The sequence below is a fragment of the Hemicordylus capensis genome, chromosome 2, assembly GCF_027244095.1.
Source record: "Hemicordylus capensis ecotype Gifberg chromosome 2, rHemCap1.1.pri, whole genome shotgun sequence".
Classification (NCBI taxonomy): domain Eukaryota; kingdom Metazoa; phylum Chordata; class Lepidosauria; order Squamata; family Cordylidae; genus Hemicordylus; species Hemicordylus capensis.
Window position 1 is genome coordinate 94,876,829 of NC_069658.1, and position 25,255 is coordinate 94,902,083.

At 42.2% G+C, this 25,255-nt stretch overlaps 1 protein-coding gene across 5 annotated transcripts in view; it reads right to left on the reverse strand.

The window, feature by feature from the left end:
- Nucleotides 1-21,367, reverse strand: part of ERCC6L2 (ERCC excision repair 6 like 2) — a 102,049-nt gene extending 80,682 nt beyond the window's left edge. For 2 of the 5 annotated variants that reach the window (XR_008316287.1, XM_053296699.1), the window contains exons 1-5: nucleotides 20,776-21,367; nucleotides 15,977-16,036; nucleotides 14,129-14,553; nucleotides 9,794-9,913; nucleotides 3,713-3,906 (exon numbers count right to left, since the gene is read on the reverse strand). Coding sequence is in view for 4 of the 5 variants with exons in the window: in XM_053296699.1 (XP_053152674.1) it covers nucleotides 3,713-3,906; nucleotides 9,794-9,913; nucleotides 14,129-14,553; nucleotides 15,977-15,995 (758 nt within the window). In the remaining variant the exon portion in view is untranslated. The remainder of the gene's footprint in view (nucleotides 1-3,712; nucleotides 3,907-9,793; nucleotides 9,914-14,128; nucleotides 14,554-15,976; nucleotides 16,037-20,775) is intronic. The other 3 variants (XM_053296697.1, XM_053296696.1, XM_053296698.1) reach the window with 3 other exon arrangements.
- Nucleotides 21,368-25,255: the final 3,888 nt, after the last annotated feature.

A 25,255-nucleotide genomic window follows, 5' to 3' on the forward strand; every position in this document is an offset into this window, starting at 1 on the left:
TCCAGCCCATTACTGCTTCTAGGCAGGCATTTAGGGAGGATATGCCAGCTCTGGAAGAAGCTGACATGGAGAAGTAGATCTGGGTGTCATCAGCGTACTGGTAACACCCAGCTCCAAATCCCCTGATGATCTCTCCCAGCGGTTTCATGTAGATGTTAAAAAGCATTGGAGAGAGTATGGAGCCTTGAGGGACGCCATACTTAAGCTCAGGTTTTGAAGAGCAAGTCTCCAATCGACACCATCTGAAATCTATCCGAGAGGTAGGAGCGGAACCACTGCAAAACAGTGCCTCCCACCCCCAACCCCTTCAGACGTTCCAGAAGGATACTATGGTTGATAGTATTGAAAGCTGCCGAGAGATCCAAAAGGACCAACAGAGTCACACTTCCTCTGTCAATACCCAATTGGAGATCATCCATCAGGCCAACCAAAGCAGTCTCCACCCCATAGCCCGCCTGAAAGCCAGTTTGAAATGGGTCTAGATAGTCAGTTTCCTACAAGACTGCCTGGAGCTGAGAGGCCGCCACTCTCTCAGTTACCTTGCCCAGCCATGGGAGGTTGGAAACAGGCCTATAATTGCTCAACTCTGAGGGATCTAAAGCAGCCTTCTTTAGAAGAGGTCTAATGATTGCCTCTTTAAGACAAGGAGGCATTCAGCCCTCCCTCAGAGAAGCATTTATTATTTCCACCAGGCTGTTTACAACAACCTCCATGCTAGATCGAACAAGCCATGTTGGACAAGGGTCAAGAGAACAAGTGGTAGGCCTCACCACTCCAAGCAGCTTGTCCACATTCTCAGGAGTCACAAACTGAAACCGATCCAGTTGAATCACATAAGAGGAGTTGTTGGGCACCTCCAGATCAGATATCAAATTAATTGTGGAGTATCCATATAGGTCGGTCCGAATCCAAGAGATTTTATCTGCAAAAAACTCTTTAAACACATCACAGCGGGTAACTGATGACTCCAAATTCTGGTTCGGGGGTGGGGGCAGATACTATTCCCCTCACAATCCTGAACAACTCTGCTGGACGTGAAGTTGCAGAGGAAATACGGACAGAAAAGAACTGCCTCTTTGCCGCATGTATTGCCTGAGAACAGATCTTTAGATGTGCTCTATGTCGCAATCTGTCAGATACGAGTCGAGTCTTCTTCCACTTGTGCTCCAGTCGCCTACCTTGCCGCTTCAGCCCCATAGATCTTCCGTATAACAAGGGGCCAAATTTGAAGTGGGTCGGAGGGGACGCTTGGGAGCAATCGTGTCTACTGCCCTGGTGAGTAAGTTGTTCCAATTCTCAACCAGGGCATCAACAGGATCACTGGCAAAGCCAACATTAAATCCCTTCAAGGCTTCTTGGAATCTTACTGGGTCCAATAACCTCTTTGGGCAGACCATTCTAATAGGCCCCTCGCCCCTGCAGAGGTGGGAAGTGGTTGTAAGTCCAACCTTAACCAGATGGTGGTCCATCCATGTCAATGGGGAAATCACAGGAGTTCCCACCCACGGAACACCACCCTGATTAGAGTAAAATACAAATCAAGCAAGTGACAGTGTGTCGGTCCAGAGACCACTTGGGATAGGCCCATGGTTGTCATGGCCACTATGAACTCCTGAGCTACCCCGGACAGATTGGTCCCGAAGTGAACATTGAAGTCCCCAGCACCAAGAGTCTGGGAGACTCCAATGCAAGTTCCATGACCAAGTCCATGAGCTCAGTAAGGGATTCCGCTGGGCAGCGGGGCGATCGGTTCACCAACAGAAGTTCCAATCTATCCCTGGCCCCCAAACTCAAGTACACACATTAAATATGGTCCGATAGCCTGACAAGGACCCTGGTAAGGGAGATGTTATCCTTATAGACCACAGCCACCCCACCTCCCCGCCCACGTCCCCATACCTGCTCCTCTACAAAATATCCTGTAGGGAGAAGCTGGGACCAAACCGGACCACTAGCCTCCCCCAGCCAAGTCTCAGTAATACATACCAGGTCGGCCACACCATGATCAAATCATGGATGAGTTCAGATTTATTTTGGACTGACCTGGCATTACAGAGGAGCAGGGAAAAGCTATGTGGGTTGTTGGCAGTGCTCCCCGAGGTCAACGAGCTGGCGGGACAGCCAGAAGGTGAGACAGCTATTAAATTTTTGGCTACCCTTTCCCTGGAATGGCCCACTGACCTGCCAACATTACTTCTATTCCCTACCACCATCGGGATAGCTGCCCCATAGTCAACGAAGGCGCCCCCTGTCCCCCCCATCCTCAGACGAACCCAAACATATTACAGCAACTTCAACCCAAGTCTAAAACAGCTTAAAACTAATTAAACAGAAGCCCTCTAGCCCTCGCCCTCATTCTCCCCTGAAGTGGCTCCCACAAAGGGGCAACCCCGCCGCCACAAGGAGCTTTCTTATAAAGCCCAACACTGATCAGGTGACTCAAGGAACAGCTGAGTCACTCAGGGCCTGGTCCCAGTCCTGCCCACACTTCCCACAGATGTTGACCTGAGGCTGCAGCCCCACAGGGGAAGCAAAAGCAGGCAGGTAACAGCAGAAGGAACCCAACACCCACCTGGTCTCTCACTCCAGCAGCAGTTTTAGCAGTGGAGGCAAATTTTGATCACCTCCCCTTACCCAGGAAGTGTGCTATGCCACCCAAAAATTTGTCCCTGAGGGACATATTTTCAGATTACACAGAGGGCTTTCGGGGGAAGGGGAGGACACTTAAATTCCCCAACACACACACTAGCACCAGTGCAACGTTGGTCTGTAAACTTTCAGAAGCACTAGTTGCATCAATGCTTTTGTTAGGATGTCAGCTTTACTGTTATTAGCCATTTAAGTAGCTGCCAACTCCCTGCTGAAAGAAGACGCACACTCAACAGTTATTTTAGTTTCAAATGACCATTCCATGCTCCAGAGCATGGCGATTTAAATGAAGATTTAAATCCAGCTGCTCCTACGTTAGAATTATTATGTATACCCCACACCCACTTAATCAAGTGAGAGTAATATACAGGTGCAGGCAATACAAGAGTGTTTTGTTTTGGTTTTTTTCACAGCTGACACTCAGCTGTGGGCTATATTTATGCACGGGTAACTCACAAAAATACAGTACAACACCAATTATTATCAGCCTAGAATCAGAGATCTGGAGATTATTATTATTATTTATTTGATTTCTATACCACCCTTCCAAAAATGGCTCAGGGTGGTTTCCACAGAGAAATAATAAATAAATAAGATGGATCCTTGTCTCCAAAGGGTTCACAATCTTTAAAAAAAGCATAAGACACCAGCAACAGTCACTGGGGGTACTGTGCTGGGGTGGATAGGGCTAGTTACTCTCCCCCTGCTAAATATAAAGAGAGTAAACACATTAAAAGGTGCCTCTTTGCCAAGTTAGCAGGGTTAGGCTCCACCGTTCAATTGCATTTTTAAAGGACTTGCACAACTGCACTCTTGCACAACACCACCTGGCCTGGCTTTCATGTGCACAGTAGCACCAGCCAGTTGGGAATGCCAGCATTGTTTATGCATCATGTGGGCAACTAAGAGTGAGTCTGTATGTATGTATGCATGTATTTCATAAACATATAGATTTTGACCACCTCCTTGTACAACAATGTAAAACAGTTTTAAATACAGCAAAAATAAAAGAGAATAAAAGCAATTAAAACAGTTCAAAAATAGTTTTTAATGGGTTTGTTACCTGTTAAGTTCATCCAAACACAACCGAAGCGTCTCATAAGTTGTTAGCGCAATCTCACATTTTCCTTGCTTGATGCGACTCAGTTCATAGTCTTTTCTATTGCCATGCAAAACTATAACCTTGAAATAGCCCCAGGTATCCAGTTCATCTTTCCAATTATACAGCACAGAAAGAGGCGCCACAATCAGGAAAAACTGAAAATGAAGAATGTACAATAATGCTGCTGAAAAAAATACAAAGACACCCCACTGGAAATACCGGGGTGGGGGAGGAATGGTATAACAGTTTATTTCCAGGTATCTCCTGGAGAGAAGTGTGTTTTTACTCTTGTATATTTTCACATGAAAAAGAGGTTTTCCCTCAAAACGTGTTGGGACCATTTTTGGAAATCAACTCCTATACCATTCCTTTTTGTGTGGTGAAAAAATACATAACATATTTTGATACAAACATCTTGTTTTATATACTGTACTGTACTAACAATTCATTAAACAATTCCCTTACTGTTAACATTCTCTAGAGAGGTGGTATCCTATACTTTCAGCCATCTGAGCAGAAAAAAACAACTAAAATTCTTCAAATTTACTGGCAACAGCCATGCACTGAGGCCTCCCACATGACTGAAAACCCCTGTTTTTGCTATCCCAAACAGGAAATAATGCACTGGGGCCTCCCACATGACTGATACCCCAATGCCTGTTTTTGCAGTCCCAAAAACAAGAAGCTTATTGACTCCCCTTGGACAACTTTACATGGCTGGTGGGCTGTCATCCAGCAAGAGTTAAGCAATTTACATAATAAACATAAAAGGAATATTTTTGACCACAGACTCAGAAGCAGCATCTAGGTGATCCAAAACTGTGCCTTAGGGTCTCAGTGCTGGCAATAAATCAAATGTATGGTCAAATAAGTCCCATTCCAATTACTGCTAATGCTGCCTTCTATTTCACTTTGGCAAGGCCAAAAGAAAACTTGGATTTTTATTTTTATTTTCCAGAAAAGAGGCAGGAACTGCTAGCATGCTTTCTGAAAGGTTTTGGAGTCCATTCAGAAGAAAAGTCAGATCTCTTCTCTCTGGACATCTGTTCACAGATTCACTAAAAACCTGTCCAACTGCTCACATGTATACTGTGAACTGGACTACAGATATAGTCCAATAAGTGAATTGGACAACATTAAACGTCTTGGGTCCAGGGTACTTAAGGGAGCACCTTCTCTGTCATTAACCCTGTTGCCTATTAAGAGCATCTGGAGAGGTCCGGTTACAGTTGCCACCAGCTCGTTTGGTGGCGACTCGGGACCCGGCCATCTCTGCAGCTGCCCTAGGGCTCTGGAATACACTCCCCGTTGAAATAAGAGCATCTCCTTCTCTGCTTGCTTATAGGAAGACCCTCAAGATGTTCCTGCTTCCCCAGGCTTTTCACTGAAATTTAAATTTTAATGTTTTTATTCACTGAGATTGATTTTATCTGTTTTATGAATTTTAACTGTTTTATATTGTTTTTATATTTGTTATGTTTCAACTTTGTACACCGCCTAGAGATTTCTATATCAGGCAGTATAGAAATATGATAGATAGATAAATAAATAAATCTTGTAAATCATCAGCAAACCCACTGATATCATTATTTTCTATGGTGCCATATCGTCCTGGTCTTGCTCTGAACATTCTGTAGCCAATTTCCTTGTATGGCACACAAGATACAGTACGTAGACACACAAGATACAGTATGTAATTCAACCTTCTTGAATTACATCCTGTTTATTCCAGAACAGACTACTGAAGTCTTAAAATTCACCTAAGAGATTGTTGATTAACAATACAGTTTTTTGAGCGCTGTAAAAATTAAATGGGAGATGAAAGAGATTGGCTGGAGCTTAATGCCGGTGATGGTATTCAACATTGCTTATTCGGTATATAGCACATTCAATTTATGTGTATGGCTGAAGAAGATAATAAGAAGTATTGGACAAAAACCAGAAGCCAACACCAATGCTCACATTCTCCTGGGCAAGGCCATGCCCTCAGAATAATGAAATGCAGTATGTATCACCCTAATTTCCAGCTACATAATGCTCAGTAGATCTGCTCCGGGGGGCATTCTGGCTAACTACTTCTATAATTAATCAATTTAAATTAACTACTCAAATGAGCCTTTATAGATCTTATTCTAGGAAGTCAGGAATGAAACCATGACTTACAGAGAAAAACGGCTGTATTGAGTACAAAGAACTTCTGTAATTGTTTTTACTAGAGACTGCTCTCTTGATAGAGTGCTTTTAGATCACATTTCATCTTCAGTCTGATCCTAAACTTGTGTATTAGATGGAAGTAATTCCTGGTGAAACAGGAAGCAGTGTATAATAGGTGTGACAATCAGTTTTAACTCTGCCTCGCTTTTTAATGCTTTTTTAAAGGGTCACGTTAAATTTGTATGAGACACTATTAAAATTATGATTTGGTTAAAACAAACCAATTACAAAAGAAAGCTGGAAAAGAGTTGGTGAGCAGCCTATCTATTAATGCAACTGTAAGCAAAAAACAGAGGTTAGGTTACGGTTGATAAAACTGAAATTGACAAAAATAGCTGGGACAGCCTTTTGGACAAAAGCACCAGTTAGTCCACTAAGTAGTTCATACCAAGTATCTACATTTGAACAGATACTGGATACAGAAAATGTTATATAGATGCAATTATCTACTAGCAAAAATGACAGTATTGAGTGTAAGGGCACAATATAAACTCTCTACAATCACATAATCTATCCCACACCACTAACATTTTCAGAAAGTGTTTCCACTATTAATAAGATGCACTGCAATTGGTAACATTCCCCTAATGTCAGAAGTCCATAAAATACAGCTGGTTTTCGTGGTAACTGATTTATTGGAGTCATGCAATGCTAGCATGGTTATTTCCACAAATTATTTATATACCATTTACGGTACTGTAGAAAATACCAAATAATAACTGTTGGCATTTTCCACAGTGCTCCAACAATGGAAAGAGCTTTGCAGAAATGTAAAGAGGTTGGAAACTAGCAGCATGTCTTCCTTCTTCCACAGGCAGTGCAGAAAGAGAGACACACAAATTTCACTGCTCTCTCTTTCCTCCTAAAGGACTATTCACTTGAAGGAATGTTTCCCTAAGGGCCGTGTGACCCTTAGGGACACTGTTCCCTCTAAGATGTGTGCACATGTCCGCTCAGTTAATTTTAGATCCCGCTCAGGTTGAATTAGGAAAGCCCCACACTGATTGCAAGTGCACGCACACTGCCTTGATACTGCTGCCCAGAACAAAACTCATTCCGCACAGAGATGAAAAAAATTAGACGGATCACTGCTCCAGGACATTCCTGCAAGTGAATCGTCCTTCCTAAAGGAGGATAGAGAGAGCAGCAAAAATCATACCCCTCTCCCCTTTTGCCCACACTGGGCTGTGGAAGAAAGAAGATGTGCAGCTAATTTCCAAACTTTGCATCCTCGCAGGGCTCCTTTCATAGTCAAAGCACTGCCAGCCAACATGAATAAGTGTCCCTGAATGTACTACTGAACTCTCATACTCTGGATGCTACCTGAAGAGTAAACAGAGGCAGCAGAATTTATATACCAATTTGGAATTTGCCATTGTAACACAGGGGTTCCATTTTTGGATGCAGTTTGGCCTACGTGTGACTGGAAAAGAAGAAAGGGAAGCCATGACAAATCTTTGACAGGCAAAGTCTCCTCCAAACAAAAGCTGTCATCTGCGACACCATGTAATGCATAAACATGATACTGAAGTTCTTTCCAAGGCCACACAAGTTGGTGCAGGACTTAAATGAAGCTGCACAGTTCCTAGATACCCAGGAAAATTACTATAATAAAAAATAATATCCAGAAAAATAAGAGCTGGTGTAGTGTGGTAGCTAAGCTAAAAGTCAGGACCATGAACTTATTAGATTACCTTAGGCAAACCACTCCCTCTCACCCTCAGTTTCCCAGCTACAATATGGAGATGATAATACTGGTCCACATGATGTGCAGTGTTATGGAGCTGTAACGCTGCACCCTGGGGCTGCTATGGATTTCAAAGGCAGCCCCAGCAATGTTTTGAAGCAGCGACTGCGGAAGCAGTGTTCCCAGAGGTTTGCCCATTTGCAACAATGGGGAAAACCTGTGGAAATGCTGCTTCCATAGTCGTTGCTTCAAACCAGAGTCAGAGCAGCCTTTGAAATCCATAGCAGCCCAGGGGTGCAATGTTACAGCTCCATAATGTTGTGCATTATGAGGGGCACTTACTAACAGAGTTGTCATTAATGTGAAGCACTTTGAATACGAAGAAGCACTATACAAATGCTTATTATTATTATGCTATTTACACACAGTCTACCAGATGTTATTGATTGGATTTGATACTTTAATTATTGGGCCCTTTCCAAGGGTCTAGGATAACTAAAGAAAAATTAAAGATAGCGTCGTAGTATTCGTGCTGTCCTGAATAATGTAGCCTTCTGTAGCTGATATGTAGTAATTTTATTGATGCCCAAGGTGTCAAGATGGTGCTCAAGTTCTTCTGGTACTGTATCAAGGGCACCAACAACTATTGGCGCCACTACTGTTTTCTTTTTCTAGAGCCGCTCAATTTCAATCTGAAGGTCCTTGTATTTAGTTGTTTTCTCCAGTTGTTTTTTGCCGACTCGTCTATCCCCTGGGATTGCAATATCAATTATCAGAACCCGATTCTTCTCAATGACTGTCAAATCTGGTGTATTATGCACTAAATGCCTATCAGTTTGTATTCAAAAATCCCAAAGGATTTTTGCCTCCTCATTTTCTGTGACCTTTTCAATTGGATGATTCCACCAATTCTTGCTTGCTAGCAATTTGTAATTCTTACAAAGGTTCCAGTGGATCATCAACATTGGCCGAGATGTACCACAACTTAACAAGAGCAGTCCTTTTGTAGAGTGTCACATTAAATTGGTATGAAACACTATTAACATTATGATTTGGTTAAGAAACTGCTGCAAAGTCCCAAGGAACAGCCCACCATCTTCCAAGTAGTGCTCCCAGGACATGGATGTACTAACTTTAGGTATTTATGCTCTTGTGCAATGAAGTGCAAGACCATCAGCAGATTTTTAGGAGGCTGAAGCAGTGTGAGCGGTTCAGAACTGCCCACATTATGCTGTGAAACATGTCACCAGTTGTCTGTAAGAGATACAGCATAAAGGCAGACAACAGCTTTAGCTCTAGTTTCGTTTTACTGAAAACAAGTTCTAAGCGCATCCACTTGAAGCAAACTTGGAAAACTCCCAAGATGAGAGAAGAGCAAAATGTGATATAATGCTGACACTTAAGATTCCCCATTGGCGCCTAGCCAAGACTGATGACAAGGAAAGTCTGAGGAAAGAGCTGGGGGGGTGGGCAAAACCCTCAAAATACTGGTTTTACCCTATTCCACTTGAAGCTAAACTCTCCAAACAGTCAGGAGAGAAGCAACTCAGCAAAAGCCATTAGCAGACACCCAGCTCTTAAAAAAAAAAATTTTTTTTGGACTAGGGAAACCTTAAGAAGTGGGGAAGCAGAATCTGGAAATGGCTATAGCCAGTACCAGCCCAGCTGGGAGTAAGAAGCATAGAGGCAGGGCAAGGAAGGGACCTTCTGAGAACACTAAAGTGTTGGCGAAACATCTCAACCTTCAGCTTAGGTTGTGAACCTCCAAGTGGCTGAAGCCACAGGCTTTAGGAGATGCATAGAGCAAAGAAAAAATGCTTGCCAGACAAATTTATAGAACCATATATGAGTCCCCACCCACCTAAGATATTATCAGGGCCAGAGCAAGGTTCAGCAGTTATAACAGGAGCTGAAGAAACCCATCTTCTTATGATCTGTTTTGCTGTGCAAACTGTACAGTTGTGGTCCATATGGCCCTATACGGTATGTGTGTGTGTGTGTGTGTGTGTGTATATATCTATATCTATATCTATATCTATATATAGATATAGATATAGATATATGCAAATCTCCATTTTTAAAAGTGTTTTATAATATCTTCAAGATGCTTCATGATAAATATGTCCAAATTAAAGGCTTACTTTCTTTGGAACAGATGGCATTTCTTTTCTCATTGTTCTTAGCAAAAATTCTGGCATGTTGTTTTCAATATCCGCACGTGTCCCCTTTTTGTGCAACACCGCAGCCAGAAATGAAATAACCTAGGGAAAAAAGGTAATTTGAAGTTGCCGCATAAAAACATCAAGAAAACAATATCTAGAGAAATTCAGAGCAACATAGTAGAAACAGGCACCTTTAAGTTAACATACCTTTAACCTTTGGATCTCACATCTATCAAAAACCATCTAAATAACATTCTGTTCTTGACAAGCTAGAGCAAACTGCCTAGAAGCAGTAAGTAATTCAGAGAGCAATCCTATCCCTAAGTTACTCGTGCTGGGTAGAGACAGGAACAATATCAAGTTCCCTATGCTATCAGAACAATATCAAGTTCCCCTATGCTGTCAGAGCCCAAAGTATCACCAGCATAGGGAATCATCACCATCCTCTTCATCTTCTTCTTCTACAAATATTTATATACCACTCTTCGACCAAAATACTCAAAGCGGTTTACATAGAAAAATAAAATAATACAAAAATAAATAATACTTAAATAACATGATCCCCTGTCCTCAAACAACTCACAATCTAAAAAGAAACATAAGGCAGATACCAGCAACAGCCACTGGAGGAATGCTGTGCTGGGGATGGATAGGGCCAGTTGCTCTCCCCATGATAAAGATAAGAGAATCGCCACTTTAAATGGTGTCTCTTTGCTCAGTTAGCAAGTGTAATTACATTGGCATAGCCTTACCTTTTTACCACCGGTATCTTTATGCCAGTAGAGTACTGACAGATCACGTGAGAATAAGTAGGGTTGATCTGAAATTCCTCCACCCCATCCCACCCCCACACACATACACTTTTCACAGCTGAGAGAGATTCCTGCCTTCAACCTTGGAGAAGCCGCTGCCAGTCTATATAGACAATACTGAGCTAGATGGGCCTATGGTCTAACTCAGTATATGGCAGCTTCCTGTGTTCCTAGAGTTCACTGCTTAGCCCAGGTTTTGGGTGTGCAAGCGCCCAGTAAGTGGGCTAAATGATCGTATGTCAGGCAAGTAGCCTTCCAGCCTTCATCGGGAGGCTCCCCATAACGCACTGCACAGTCGTGTGGTACATTACGGGAGTTCCAGGGGCCTCCTGGCCGTCAAACCTCCCAGCTGCCAGCAGCAGGCGGCGAATGTCTGGGCAAGCCACTCACCCAGCCAGAAGGAACAGATCATTTGCGGGGGAGGGAGACATTTCATGGCTTCCTCCCCTCGCCCCTCTATAGCCCTTTCTCCAATCATGAGAAAGAGCTCAGCAACTGGCCTTCAGTCAACCAGAGAGTTTCACAGCTGAATGATGTGAACCTGGGTTGCCCCAATCCCAGTCAAACACTCACTATTTCACCGCCACACAAGTTCTGGTGTGACTCTTTACAACCCCAACTATTTGGCTACCAAAATGAGGCATCTAAAGTTTCTGAAGCCCTACCTCCTTTTATGCACCCCACACAGAAGTTATTGGTGTGTAAGGACTGTATACAAAAACAAATGTAACGAGAAACATTTGCAGTCACACCCTTGGTCTTCGCTCTCTACAGCAGGGCTGAGCAACTCTCCAGATGTTTTTGGATTACAACTCTCATAATCCCCAGCCACAGTAGCCAATAGTCAGGGACTATGGGTGTTGTAGGTCAACAACTGCAGGAAGGCCACAGTCCTGCAGCTTTGTTCTACAGCATATGCAATGTATCATAATACCACCTCTGCTGATATTACGTCTTTCTACGCAAAGGCCAGTTCCTCCCCATGGCTTTTGGAAGTGTCCCTAGTTCCAGTCTAAGTAAGAGCAGAGTGAAGTCCATTACAGTATCAATTAGTGCAAAACTTTGGTGTGGAAATAAAGGCTTGAGATAGGAATATGGTACAAAATAGAGAGGGGCATGGACGGTACCATTCAGTCGCATGTCATACTTGACCTGGGGTAAAGTTGCCCCATGCTGCTTGTGCTAAGCGATAAACTGAGAGATGCCAAATATGGGCATGTGGAGGGCTCGCGATCCCGCAAGTTCAGGTAGCCAAGATGGAGACTGCAAGCCTGCAGTTCCAAACCATATAGAGGGGCGCTGCTTGTAGCCTCCGAACAGGCTGTTCTTGTAATGCTCCTCACTAGCTGCTCTCGCTTTCCTCCTCATTTTAGGCATCTTTGGCAGTTTATTTGGCAATCTATTGCTTGAGTCAGCAGCAAGGACTATGCAAAGGAGGAGAGAGGGAGACGGAGCAGCAGAGGCAATGCAGAGAAGAGTGATGGGAAGACATTCAAGCTGAAGCTGTTCCAATGGCAGCAGCGGCGGAATGCAGAGAGAGGGGAACAAGTGAGGTGGTGGTGAAGGCAGTGCCCACTCCAATAATTCACCACCTAAGGCAACTGCCTCACCAGACCTCATAAAAGGGCCAATCTTTCTTTTGCAATCTTCACATGCTTGTCTTTAAAGCCCTATATCAACCATCAAACATCACACTGTGTTTTATTACCTGCTAAATTTCATCTTTTCCTTGTGTCTAGTGATTATATTAACAAAAGTTTATTTTCTAAATTTTGCAGAGGCAGGGTACTATGCCTATATTATTATTACATTTCTATCCCGCTCTTCCTCCAAGGAGCCCAGAGCGGTGTACTACATACTTAGGTTTCTCTTTCACAACAACCCTGTGAAGTAGGCTAAGCTGAGAGAGAAGTGACTGGTCCAGAGTCACCCAGCTAGTATCATGGCTGAATGGGGATTTGAACTCGGGTCTCCCCAATCCTAGTCCAGCACTCTAACAACTACACCACGCTGGCTCCGTCCAGTCCATTAGAACATTTAAAAATAATTTAATATCTTGTTTTAAGTTTCTGATCTAGCACTTTAAATATGCTATAACTGCACTGCTTGCTTCATCAAGAAGTACATATTTAGCTCAGAGGCACAATGTCTAAGAGTAAGCAGAGTGTTCAGTCTTTTCCACTCACTCCCTTAAATATGAACACAGGAGCAAACCTTAAGCCAACAGACTCTAAAGGAGATCCAGGCAAGTACTGAAGCCCACCCATAGTGGACAGTTTGCAGGACTGATTTTTATTGTATTTAGTTAGCTACCTGCAGTGATGCTTTCAGTTTGCTGCAGCATTAAAAGCCAATATTACTTTAATCAAGTTAATTAAAAAGTCTGCCTGAAACCAGATGCTTAGTATACAGCCAGATGACCAGGTTTAAAATCTGTTTTTAAGATAAGCTTAAAAACAAATGGTCTTGGTAAATATTTATATACCGTTTCAGCTTGCAAGGAAATTAAAAGTGTTCCAAAAAGAGACATTAGTAATAGGAATCCAGATTTCCACATCATGAGCTGCTGCTACTATTAACAAATATATCAACACAAAAAGACAGGTGACAACCTTCATGAGAATACTAAAAGAAAAGGATAGTAACAAGTTACTGAATAAAATTATAGAATAAAATCAATATGAATTTGTGATCCAATCTGTAGTTTAATTCCTGGATTTCTCACAGCACCAAATGCTATTTCATCCTCAGAATGATAGAACAAATTGCCATTCTGAAAAAATAATGTTACATACATCCTTCCCCATGCTGACAAGAAAGCATTTTTACAAGCTATCTTTCCTCACATACTGTCATTATGCAATGTGTGCTATATACCAGTGTCTGGGAAAAGAGTGTAGTAAAATTTCCCAACAGGCAATATAAAATGGCAAGTGGAAATCAGCCATGTTTTTAAAAGGAAGTACAGACTGTGCTTACAATAGTCTTCTTGAATATTTCCCAGTTTGTGATAACTCTGGAAAATAAAAGACCTCACTCCAATCTCACCAATTGTCTATATGTGTTTTCCCCCTCCTCTTGATTTATCAAGCAATATGGATAGGATGGAGAGGCTGGCATTCATACAAGAATGAAGAAAGGCTCTGAACTTTTTCATTAATATCAGTAGTTTAATTATTTTAGAGCATTTTAAAAAGTCTAAAAATCTGAAACTTCACTGCTCAGCCCTCACTGCTCAGAAGAAGAAAAATAAATGACTGTGATTTCCGTAGAAACTCAAAATCAAGGAACAAAGGGAACCAAAAATACTTTTCTGCATCTCATTTCCTGGCATCTTAAGGTATGGTTGGGAAAGATTTGGGCCTGATGTTGGAGAGCCACTACCAGCCACTGTAGACAATACTGCTCTATCTAGCTCAGTATTAAAGCAGTTTCCTATGTGCTCTGCTCCAGAAAGCAGTATGTTGTGGCCATTAGAGTAAAAAGAAATAAAACAAGATACCTGTATTGTTTTCCCAAGGCCCATGTCATCTCCAAGAATGCATCCACTTTGATGAGCATAGTGTTCATGCAAAAATTGGGCACCTTCCCTTTGATAATCACGTAGATATCTATTAATTGTATAAGGGATACAATTCCCATCTTTGGACAGCTCAAAAGCAACTGCAGGTGAGGGAAGTCTTCTGTCAGGAAAATACGGCTTTTCCAAATCTTCATCATCAAATATTAAGTTCTTCAGTGCATCTTTACTAGTTTTGATCCTACAGAGTTTGCTTAATGGTATTTTCTTTTCTTGAGCTCCGCAAAGAGAAACAACTGCAAAACATTCCCCATTCTCATCTGTTTCTAGGGATATTACTGTGGCTTCACAAAGCTTCCCATTTCCAGGAAAAGGAGCAAGGCATCTATCTCCAGCATGCCAGTTGTCTATTAAAAAAAAACACAACACAACGTACATGATAAATGGCATTTCAAACCAAATGGAAATCAGTTCAGCAATTAATTTAATTTAACATTTGTGGAAAACATCCACTGAAAATTATAAAACTCTTCTTTCTTTGTATTAACATTTACTAGTGCTACTTCATTTTTTAACCTCCTGCTATTACCTATCCCAAGGACAGAGCAAGATATACATAAAGGAAATAACTAAAACACACAACTAACCAGTTTATCATTTTAACAAAAGGAACAGGAGAGACTAAAACAGAGTGCCAAAAATTTTTTGTTTTTAATTTTAAAGAAAAAAATTGAGGAAAAAGCTGATTACGGCTACAAAGGCATTTTCTAATTTGTACTTTTATACAGACATCTTGGAGAACCAGAAAGTGGTACTGGAAGACTCCAGCTTAGTACTTCGGCCTATGGCTTATCCCATAGCTTCAATTTCATCCCTATGTTGTTTAACATTCACATGCTTGCGTAGGTCATCCTGAAGTTGGGGTTGAATCCTAGCAAAACGCAGATGACACCAAGCTCTATATTTCCATTCCATCCCAGACTTGTGAAGCTGTGGCTCTGAACTGGAGTCTGCAGTTGGTGATGGGCTGAATTTCGGCGAACAAGCTCAAATAAGATCTGGAGAAGGTGGAAGTGCTCTTGGTCAGGAGCAGTGTTCCCTGTAACAGGGATTCCCAGATACTGACTGCAACTCCCGTAATCCCTAGCAAAAGGCCACCACAGCAGGGGATGCTGGGAGTTGTAGTTAACAACTTCTGGGAATCCTCGTTGCAGGGAACATTGGTAAGGAGGCCTGTCAATTCAATGACAATGTGTCAGCCTGTTCTGAAAAAGGGTTGCACTTTACTTGAAGGACCAAGTTTACTGTCTGGGGGTGCTCCTGAACACTGGCTGTAACCATTCGTGGAGAGATCAGACTTGGCCATTGCTATGCATATCTTAGTTACATCTAGGTTGGATTACTGCAATGCACTCTACTTGAGAGACTCCTGCTCAGTGCCTTGGCCTACCACTTATCCCACAGATTCAATCTTGACCTGAACCCTCGATGAAAATTGCAAGTAGTACAGAATATATTATATCCCAGTACTATGTAAATCCAGTCACCTTAAGTGGCGCAGTGGGGAACAAGCAGAAGGTTGCCGGTTCAAATCCCCGATGGTATTATATCAGGCGGCAGCAATGTAGGAAGATGCTGAAAGGCATCATCTCATATTGCACGGGAGGAGGCAATGGTAAACCCCTCCTGTATTCTACCAATGAAAACCACAGGGCTCTGTGGGCGCCAGGACTCGAAATCAACTTGATGGCACACTTTACCTTTATTATATAAATAATGACAGATCCCAGAACAGTTCTCTACCTTCAAGGTAATTAATAAACAACCTACCTGTCAGATTGTCACACATGCCTAGTACAATGAAACATGGATCCTCAAACACCTATAAGACTGGAAAAGGCAAAAAAAGGAGGAGGGGGGAAGGATTAACAAACTGGTAGGCAAGTATCATCAACTGACATTTCACTTTATACAGATGTTTATCCAGCTGTTGTTGGTTTTTAACAACTCATGGGCAAACTCCAAAATATACAATTAAACTTCAAAAAAATAACCCTCAAAACATATAGCTAAAAACACTCACCAAATCCTATCAAAATGAATTCCGTATTAATGGCACCCGTACATAGAAAATAAGAGAACCCCACAGGTCTTGGAATAGAGAGTTGAATCAAATAGGTTCCATGCACTCCTGCGGGGGGGGGGGTGTTTAAGAGGCAGGGGAGGCACTGCCTACCTGCCAGCCCCCACCCCGCCGCATGGATAATATAGAAGGGTAGAAAGTCTGGGAAATTTAGATGAAGAGATTTGAGAATTGTATGTACCATGCTCATTCATTCTAATGTATCTAAAATAACTAAGTTCCTCATGAATTCAGGACATGAAGAAGTTCTTTATAAATCTATGTTCTGGTATTTGTAATGGAACTATACCAAGAAGTGGTTGCATACTCAAGAACATTTACTGCAGAATCATTAGTCTTCTCTATTGTTTAGCCACCCTGGTAGCACCTGGGCAGGGCTTGTAATATTTCCCCATTTTTCAGATTATGTTTCTGCAGAGAGCATTGATTCCTCCCCACACCACAACTGCAAATATGGAACCTTTGCACATTTATAAAGGCAAAACTGATTTCTGACGTTCTATTAGACATGCTTGAGAGCCAATCATAAAGCCGAACCTTCAAGACCCAGCCTCTACATAATATGAGAGGTTTTGTGCAGGGGGACGGGTTAGCTGGTTTGAGTGGAAAGGAATTACCTGTGAGCCAGGATATGCTGGACACTAAAAGGGAAGAAAATAGTGTTTTTTCTACCACTTCAGCCACAGGATGAAAGGAACTTCTTAAAGAGAACTTAATTGTGCTTCCAAGTGGGAAGCATGTAGAGTACCCCCATGTTCCTTAGCATCTATTAAGCCTGCTACAGAGTATTTCCACCAGCACTATACTTGAATTCCATGGTCTAAAATCTATGTTATATATGTAAAATATGCCCTTTTTTCACTCTGCCTTCCACCCACTGTATTAACTATATTTGCTATTTATTAACCTATGTTCTGAGTGGGCAAGAGAAGGAAGGGGCGACCGAGACCTGGAACTTCATCACTAAACTGTACTGCATAGTTAAGAGCAGAATTTCCCAACACTTTTCATCCTGAGGCACATCTATATTCATTCGTTCATTTTCTATACTGCCCTGCTCAGACCTGATCTGTCAGGTCTGAACGGTTCACAACAAGCAGAACAGAAACATAATCAATTAAAAACCAACAAACTATCACAATCTAAAACAAAATAAAACAGCTTAAAGACAATTTAAAAACCATTAAGTTTTTATGGTCTGGAAGGCCAAACCAAAAAGGTAAGTCTTAAGGGCTCTCTTGAAGGCCAGAATGTTAAGCCTCATATTTCTATAGGGAGTACATTCCACCACCTAGGAGCAGGTGCAAGAAAGCCAAATCCCAAGTCACCACCAGACGAATCAGTGGCAGCTGAAGACAGACCTCTCCAGATGACCACTGGGGGTTTCGTAGAAGAAGATGCTCCCTAAGGTAACCCAGACCAAAGCCATTCAGGGCTTTAGGTAATAACCAACACTTTGTATTTTGCCGGGAAACACATTGGCAGCCGGTGCAATTGTTTAGGTACAGGCATAATGTGGTCTCTCCAGTTTACCCTGGGGACCAATCTGGCTACCACATTTTGAACTAACTGAAGTTTTCAGATTACATACAAAGGCAGCCCTACATAGAGGGCATTGCAATAGTTGAGCCTGGAGGTTATCAGCTAGTGCACAACTGTCTTGAGGTGGTCCATATGGAGGAGAGCGGATCTTGTGGTAGCAAGCATGACTTGTCCACTTAGCTAAGCAGGGTCTGCCCTGGCTGCATATGAATGGGAGACTAGAAGTGTGAGCACTGTAAGATATTCCCCTTAGGATATGGAGCCGCTCTGTGAAAAGCAAAAGGTTCCAAGTTCCCTCCCTGGCTTATCCAAGATAGGGCTGAGAGAGATTTCTGCCTGCAACCTTGGAGAAGCCACTGCCAGTCTGTGAAGACAATACTGAGCTAGATAGACCAATGGTCTGACTCAGTATATGGCAGCTTCCTATATTCCTGGTTCATCTCAAAGAATGGACACAGCTGTTGAATCAGCCAAAGCTGATGAAAAGCAGCCATAGCCTCTACCTGAGATACTAGGGTAAGGCCAGGATCCAAGAGCACTCCCAAACTGCATACCTGTTCTTTCTGGGGGAGTGTAACCCCATACAGAACAGGAAGATTTATCCCATCCCTCAAATTCTGGTCCCTCACAATGAGCGCCTTCATCTTGTTTCGATTCAATTTCAATTTATTATCCCGCAACCAGCCCATTACTACCTATAGGCAGGCATTTAGGGAGTGAATACCATTTCCTCACAATGATGATGAGAAATAGATTTGAGTGTCATCATCATATTGATAACGTCTTGCACCAAAACTCCTTATGACCTTGCCCAATGGTTTCATGTAGATATTTAAAAACACTGTGGACAGAATAGAGCCCTGAAGGACACCATATAATAACTCCTGTTTTAAAGAGCAATTGTCACCAAGGTCATCATCTGGAATCTACTGAATAAGTGCAGAACCACTGCAAAGCAGTGCCTTCTATTCAAACTCCCCCTTTTAAAGTTGACTCAGTAAGTCAAACACAGTACACTGGTTGGGAATGAGAAACACTAGTTTAGAGAATTTCAGGTGAATACTAAGTTAGAACCTATCCCTGTTTGTCCTTTCCCTTTGCACAGGAGTTGAACAGTGGACTGCTCTCTCCACTGACCTGGGTTACACATGCATTGGAAAGGGAGAGAAAATCTACCTTTCATCCGTCATGATAGCATTAAAAGCTTCTTCGGTGCTAATCATGCTTTTCCGGCTTCAACTTATTACAAATAAATAAATAAATTAGGAAAATAGATGTTGTGGCATGTAATACAAGGAATGCCCACTTTTAATTCCAGTGATAAATTCTAGAAATGTGGATATTTAATTTGAATAAACAGGTGCAGAAAAATTCCAAAGTCTTCAAGAGGATCATTCATCACCATTGCTACCATTCTGAGATCTCCACCTCACAAACCTGCACTGTTTTAGTTATCTGTTGTTTTGAAATATAACGGCACAGTCTTCTTACGATGGGAGAGTTTTGTCCTAGGTAATCTAGACTCTCCCACCATAAGAAAAAGCTACCATTATATTTCAACACAACAAACTGAACTAGGGTAATGCAGGTTGGCATTAAAAAGCCCTGACTGGGAATGTTCCAGGAACATTCCCAGTCCGGGCTTTTAGTTCGCTTCTGCTTCTCCACTGGAATGGAATGGAATGGAATTCACACATTGACCAGATTCGCACCGAAGTCTGCGAGAGATACTGGAGAGCACTTCACACACACGATTCGGGTTTTTCATGGCACATTAGAGCCTAGCCTGATTAATGTCCAGGGTAAAAATATCCAATTTTTGAGTCAGTTTGGTGCAAACTCAAACTCGCAGTAAAGCTTCACAGTAAATCTATAGTAAAGCCTGCTGTCTGGGAAAGCTCCAGTGCAACTGCAAGATACCAAATTATCCAGGGAGCTTCCCCAACAGCAGGCGCCACCTAATGGTGCAGTGGGAAATGACTTGACTAGCAAGCCAGAGGTTGCTGGTTCGAATCCCCACTGGTATGTTTCCCAGACTATGGGAAACACCTATGTCGGGCAGCAGCAATAAAGGCATCGTTTCACACTGCGTGGGGGATGGCAATGGTAAACCCCTCTTGTATTCTACCAAAGACAACCACAGGGCTCTGTGGTCGCCAGAGACGGCACACTTTACCTGTACCTTTCCCCACAGCAGTTTTTCAAACCGGCTTTTAGCTCACATCTCCTCCAGAATGGAGATGTTCATCACATATCCGCCAAATTTACCCCCAAGTCCCTGCCAGCTATCAGGGTTTAATTGTAAACCACCCTGAGCCATTTTGGAAGGGCGGTATACAAATCAAATAATAAAAAATCAGGGAGCAATTCATACACAATTCAGGTTTTTCATCATGCATTAGTGTGTAGCCCGATTTATATCCAGGGTGGGGGGAAAACTAGAAAAAAAACACTTTTTGCATCTGTTTTTTGGTGCAGCTTTGAACTCGCAGCAGAGCTGCACAGAAAATCCACAGTCTGGGAAAACGCCAGGCTTTACAACGGGTTTTCTATGAGGCTTTCCTGCGGGTCTAAAGTTGCCCAAAAAACCCGATGCAAAAAGTAAGGGGTTTTGTTTGTTTGTTTGTTTTGTTTTTACCCCGATATAAATCGGGCTACACACACGCATGATGAAAAACCTGAATTGTGTGTGAAGTGCTCCTGATAACTCGCAGGGACTCGGGGGTAAATTTACCGATATGGCAACGCACACCCTCCATCTCGGAGGAAATGCAAACCAAAAAGCGGGTGTGGAAAATTTCCTGATGCACAAACTTTAAAAATTAGACTGGCGCAACACATGGGAAAGAAAAAAGAACTTCCGGCCCTGGGCTGGGGGAGTCCAATGAGAGCCCCTGCCCTCCCACAACTCACGCACACCTACACACAGACTCGCAACCCTCACCCAAAGTTACGCTTTCTGCCTGCTGCTCCAGAATTTCGGGGCAAAAATTTCTTGCATCAGGAAGTAACCGAGCTCTCGCGAGAGCAGTGGACGTCTTCGTATCCCGATCTCAAAGGAGCCCCGCGGGAGAGCTGGTTCTTTCATAGACTCATACGAAAAACTCACATATAGCGTCAAGTTTCTGAGTCATCTCTAGTAGCCATTTTCGTCTTCCTGGGAAGTTACATATTCCACACAGAATAAAACCTCAGTAAGAAACAGCATGACCTCCTGTCACTGGATTTTGTGAGGCTAAGGAACAGGCGGCTTCGCAGTTACAGATAAACTAAATTCCTCGCTTTTTCCACGGTTTCCTATGGGCAGTTCTCCCGGAAGGAAGCAAGAACTTCTGTCTCCAGACAATGGAATTGTTATTCTATCTTATTTCTAAGTCGATAGCATTTCCTTCCAAATGAAATAAAGCGTGTCTCGCGATGTTGGAGAGGACGGAGTATATGCTTTCACTCTCCATTCCCTTCCTTTACGCGGTGTGTCTTCCTTTCCGAGCGGTTTAGCGGAGCGTGTCTCCGTTGTTTCGCGGTTCTTGTTTAATGCTGTAGCTGGGAGGGGAACGCTGAAGTGTGTAAGGAGTCCAGTAAAGGGATAAATTCCAGAAAAGCGAAGCCAGAAGCTGAAGCCAGAAACTCTGTCCAGTGATTGGGGCTGGGGAGGGTGAGTGGATCCTGTTCCTCTCTTTATTTCTCACAGGGATTCTCAGACTTGGGTCCCAGCAGTGGTCGGCCTACAATTCCCATCCTCTCCAACCACAATGGCTTTTGTGGACTGCACTGTTCTTGCCAGTCATACAGCTGAGAATTAATCATGGGGGGAGAAGCTGTTCCTAAGTTTTGCACTTGTGTCTGCAGGAAAGTGCTGAGCTGTGGACAGCAGTGGCCACAACCACTGAGCATTTTTGCCCTGGGGATATGGCTAGCCAGCATACTCCTGTTCTCTTACACCTGAGTTCAATAAACCTAGGTACAAAATGCCTTTGTAGACTTCTATGTGTTTTGTTATATTTACTGTGAGCTTTTAAAAATATAGTTTATACAGGAAGGCTACATGAAATAATCCTAGTTTAAATTTAAAAGAGTATAATATTAATTAGAAAAATAATATTTTTCCCTCATATTATTTTTGTACTACTTTTCCTCTGCAGTGTTTTGCTACCACTTTTTAAAAAAAATATTCCAGAAGCATACTGCTGAATGTGATACAAAGTAAGTCATAATCTAGGAAATTTCATGTGTCCTCCATATGCAACACAATCCAATTGATCTTACAAACAAGAGCTCCTGCCTTTTGGCCAGCAGGCAGGCCAAAGATATCCGAGTGCTTAAAACCAAGGAGTGTGCCATAAGCCATTCAAAAATTCTTATATAAGCATGAGAATAAATACTACGCATGAAGGATATTCCTATTTATAATAACCATACATATTTCCAGAGGGAATCATACAAATAGATTGTCCATTTGATAGAATAATTAATAAATGTTTGCCACAGAGGAATCTAGTCTCCTTGAACCTGTAAAATCGAAGCTTCTCAACAAATTAATTTGTGGAGATGGTGGCGGTGTTCCAATCAATCTGAATCAACATGAAGAACTATGCTGTAATAGATAACATCAAAAATGTCCATCCTCCTACATACAATGAGGTATAAACTTCTTCCAATTCATATGAAGCTCAAGAAGATGATTCCTAAGTTTAGGTCATATGATTAGTCCATTGCTAGTTAGTCCTTAAAAAATTGTCCGGATTCCAGTAATTTTCGCTTAAGCTTCTTCATGAAGCACTAAAAAGTAAAAACATAACCATAGTTTCTACAGTAAACAATATAACACGTGTTTTAAACTTAGATAACAGAATAATTATCATACTTTATATTCTCTTTAGTCATTCTTTATAGTAACACTTTACCTATAGTGTATTACTTGAAAGAGAGCTATATATATGTATGTGTGATGAAACACTGTTGAGGCTTAAAATTGCACAATCATGCATCATCAAACTCCCGCATAGAATAAACCTTAATTAACTAAGTCATTTTGCTCATAAGGAAACCATGAATAAGACATCAAACTTTTTCATTCAAGGGATCGGAGCAAAGACCAACTACTCACATAAGCTCTTAAAAGGGAACAAAAATAAAGTCAGACTACTCAGCCCACTCTAACTCAGGATCAGTGACAAAAACAATCAATCTATAACATCTCTTAACTCATGAAAGCAAACAGAAGATGGACAGATCATTACACAGAATCACTAAACTCCTGAAAAAAGACAGAAAAGAGTAAAATCCCATATTAAAGGAAACATGCCAAATCTAAATGTGAATTCAGACCTCTTTTCCCTACTGATTTAAACCTATGGATGATCAGCTTCTTTGTGCATAAGAATTCTCCGTACATCATCTCTCCTACCAATATTAGGTTTGTATTTAAATAAAATATAAACCCTACAATCATTTCAGAGTGTTGCTTATCAATAAAATGAGGAAGTTAAAGGGGTCATGTTGCAATTTCTTAGTCTCGAGATGTGCTCAGAAATTCTCGTGCGGAGAGGACGTGTACTCATTCCAATATATATCATAGAACAGGTGCAAATAATCATATATACCATGTTCCTTGTACTGAAGTTTCCAAAACAATCCAGGGACATGGTTCTATTAATGGTCGTGATGAAAACTAGTTTGTCATTCAGAGTCACATTACAGGTCCTACAATGCCCACATGGATACGTTCCCCTTACATCATCTGTATGGCATAATGTTCTATCAATGTCAGCTGTGCCGCCCTCTCTGCCGGCCGCTGCCACCATCGCCATTTTCTCTCCCATCCCCGAGATCTGCCACACATGGGATTAGCCACGATACATCTTAGAGAAATAAATATATAGATTAGAAAATCTCTGACTGCTACACATAATGGGGGTTCAGATATCACGGCAGTGATTAAGTAAGAGAACACGGCCAGTTCCTGCCAAACATGATTATTTTACTGCTGCAGCTTCTGCATTGTCTGAAGCCATTGATGTTGGGTGCAGAATGTCAGGTCCCCTCAACCACCAAACATTCTCGGTCCAAATTCAAATGTTGGTTATGAATGTCAGGTTGAGCATGAGCTCCACAGAAACCAGAGGTTTTCTCCGACTTACTTGCCGTTGTGATGTCTGAACCCACCCATATGGAGCTATAATTAAAGCAGTAGCTTTTACTAGACTTTTTCCTTCGCAAATAAAGTTTGGATTCTTTTATATACTGTCCAAACCAGGGGCGTAGCTAGAGGAGACAGGGCCCGTGTTCATCCCTCTCTGGGATGGGCCCCCCAGAGTGAGGGAGATAATGAAGAAAATAGGGAAAGATGGAGCTGGAGGGCCCTCAGGAGCTGGGGACCGTGTTCTTTGAACCCTTTCACTCAATTATAGCTATGCCCCTGGTCCAAACTTTCATCACTGGGCAGTCTACAATAACATAAAAACAATTAAAACACATATAAAATTTTTAAATAATTCAACAATGTAAAATAAACCACAAAATTAAAACCAACAAATTTTTAAAAGCTGGAAAAGCTTGGAGCGCATTCCACAATCTTGGGGCAGCAACCAAGAAGGCCTGACTCTGTAGCCACCAGATGAGTTTGCGGCAACTGGAGATGGGCTTCCACAAATGACCTCAATGGACGGTGGGGCTCATAGTGAAGAAGACGCTCTCTTAAATACCCAGGGCCTAAGCCGTTTAGGACTTTATAAGTTATAACTAGCACTTTGTATTTTGCCCAGAAACCTAGTGGCAACCAGTGTAGCTCCATCAGCAAAAGAGTAATGTGGTCTCTCTGAGATGACCCAGAGACCAACCTGGCTGCCGGGTTCTGAACGAATTGAAGTTTCTGGACTACGTACAAAGGCAGCCCCACGTAGAGTGCATTACAGAAGTCAAGTGTGGAGGTTACCAACAGATGTACCACTGTTTAAAGGTCATTGATCTTGAGGAACGGACGCAGCTGGCGTATTAGTTGAAGCTGATAAAAAGCACCTCTGGAGGATCCAGAAGTACTCCCAGACTGCAAACCTGTTCCTTTTGGGGAAGCATGACCCCATCTAGAACAGGTAGGTCAAAATTGTCTCTGCAGTTTTGATCCCGCACAATAAGTATCTCCGTCTTATCTGGATTCAGCTTCAGTTTATTCTTCCTCATCCAGCCCATTACTGCTTCCAGGCAGGCATTTAGGGAGGATATGCCAGTTCCTGAAGAAGTTGACATGGAGAAGTAGATCTGGGTGTCATCAGTGTACTGGTAACACCCAGCTCCAAATCCCCTAATGATCTTTCCCAGCAGTTTCATGTAGATCTTTAAAAGCAATGGAGAAAGTATGGAGCCATGAGGGACACCATATTTAAGCTCCAGTTTTGAAGAGCAACAGTCTCCAATCAACACCATCT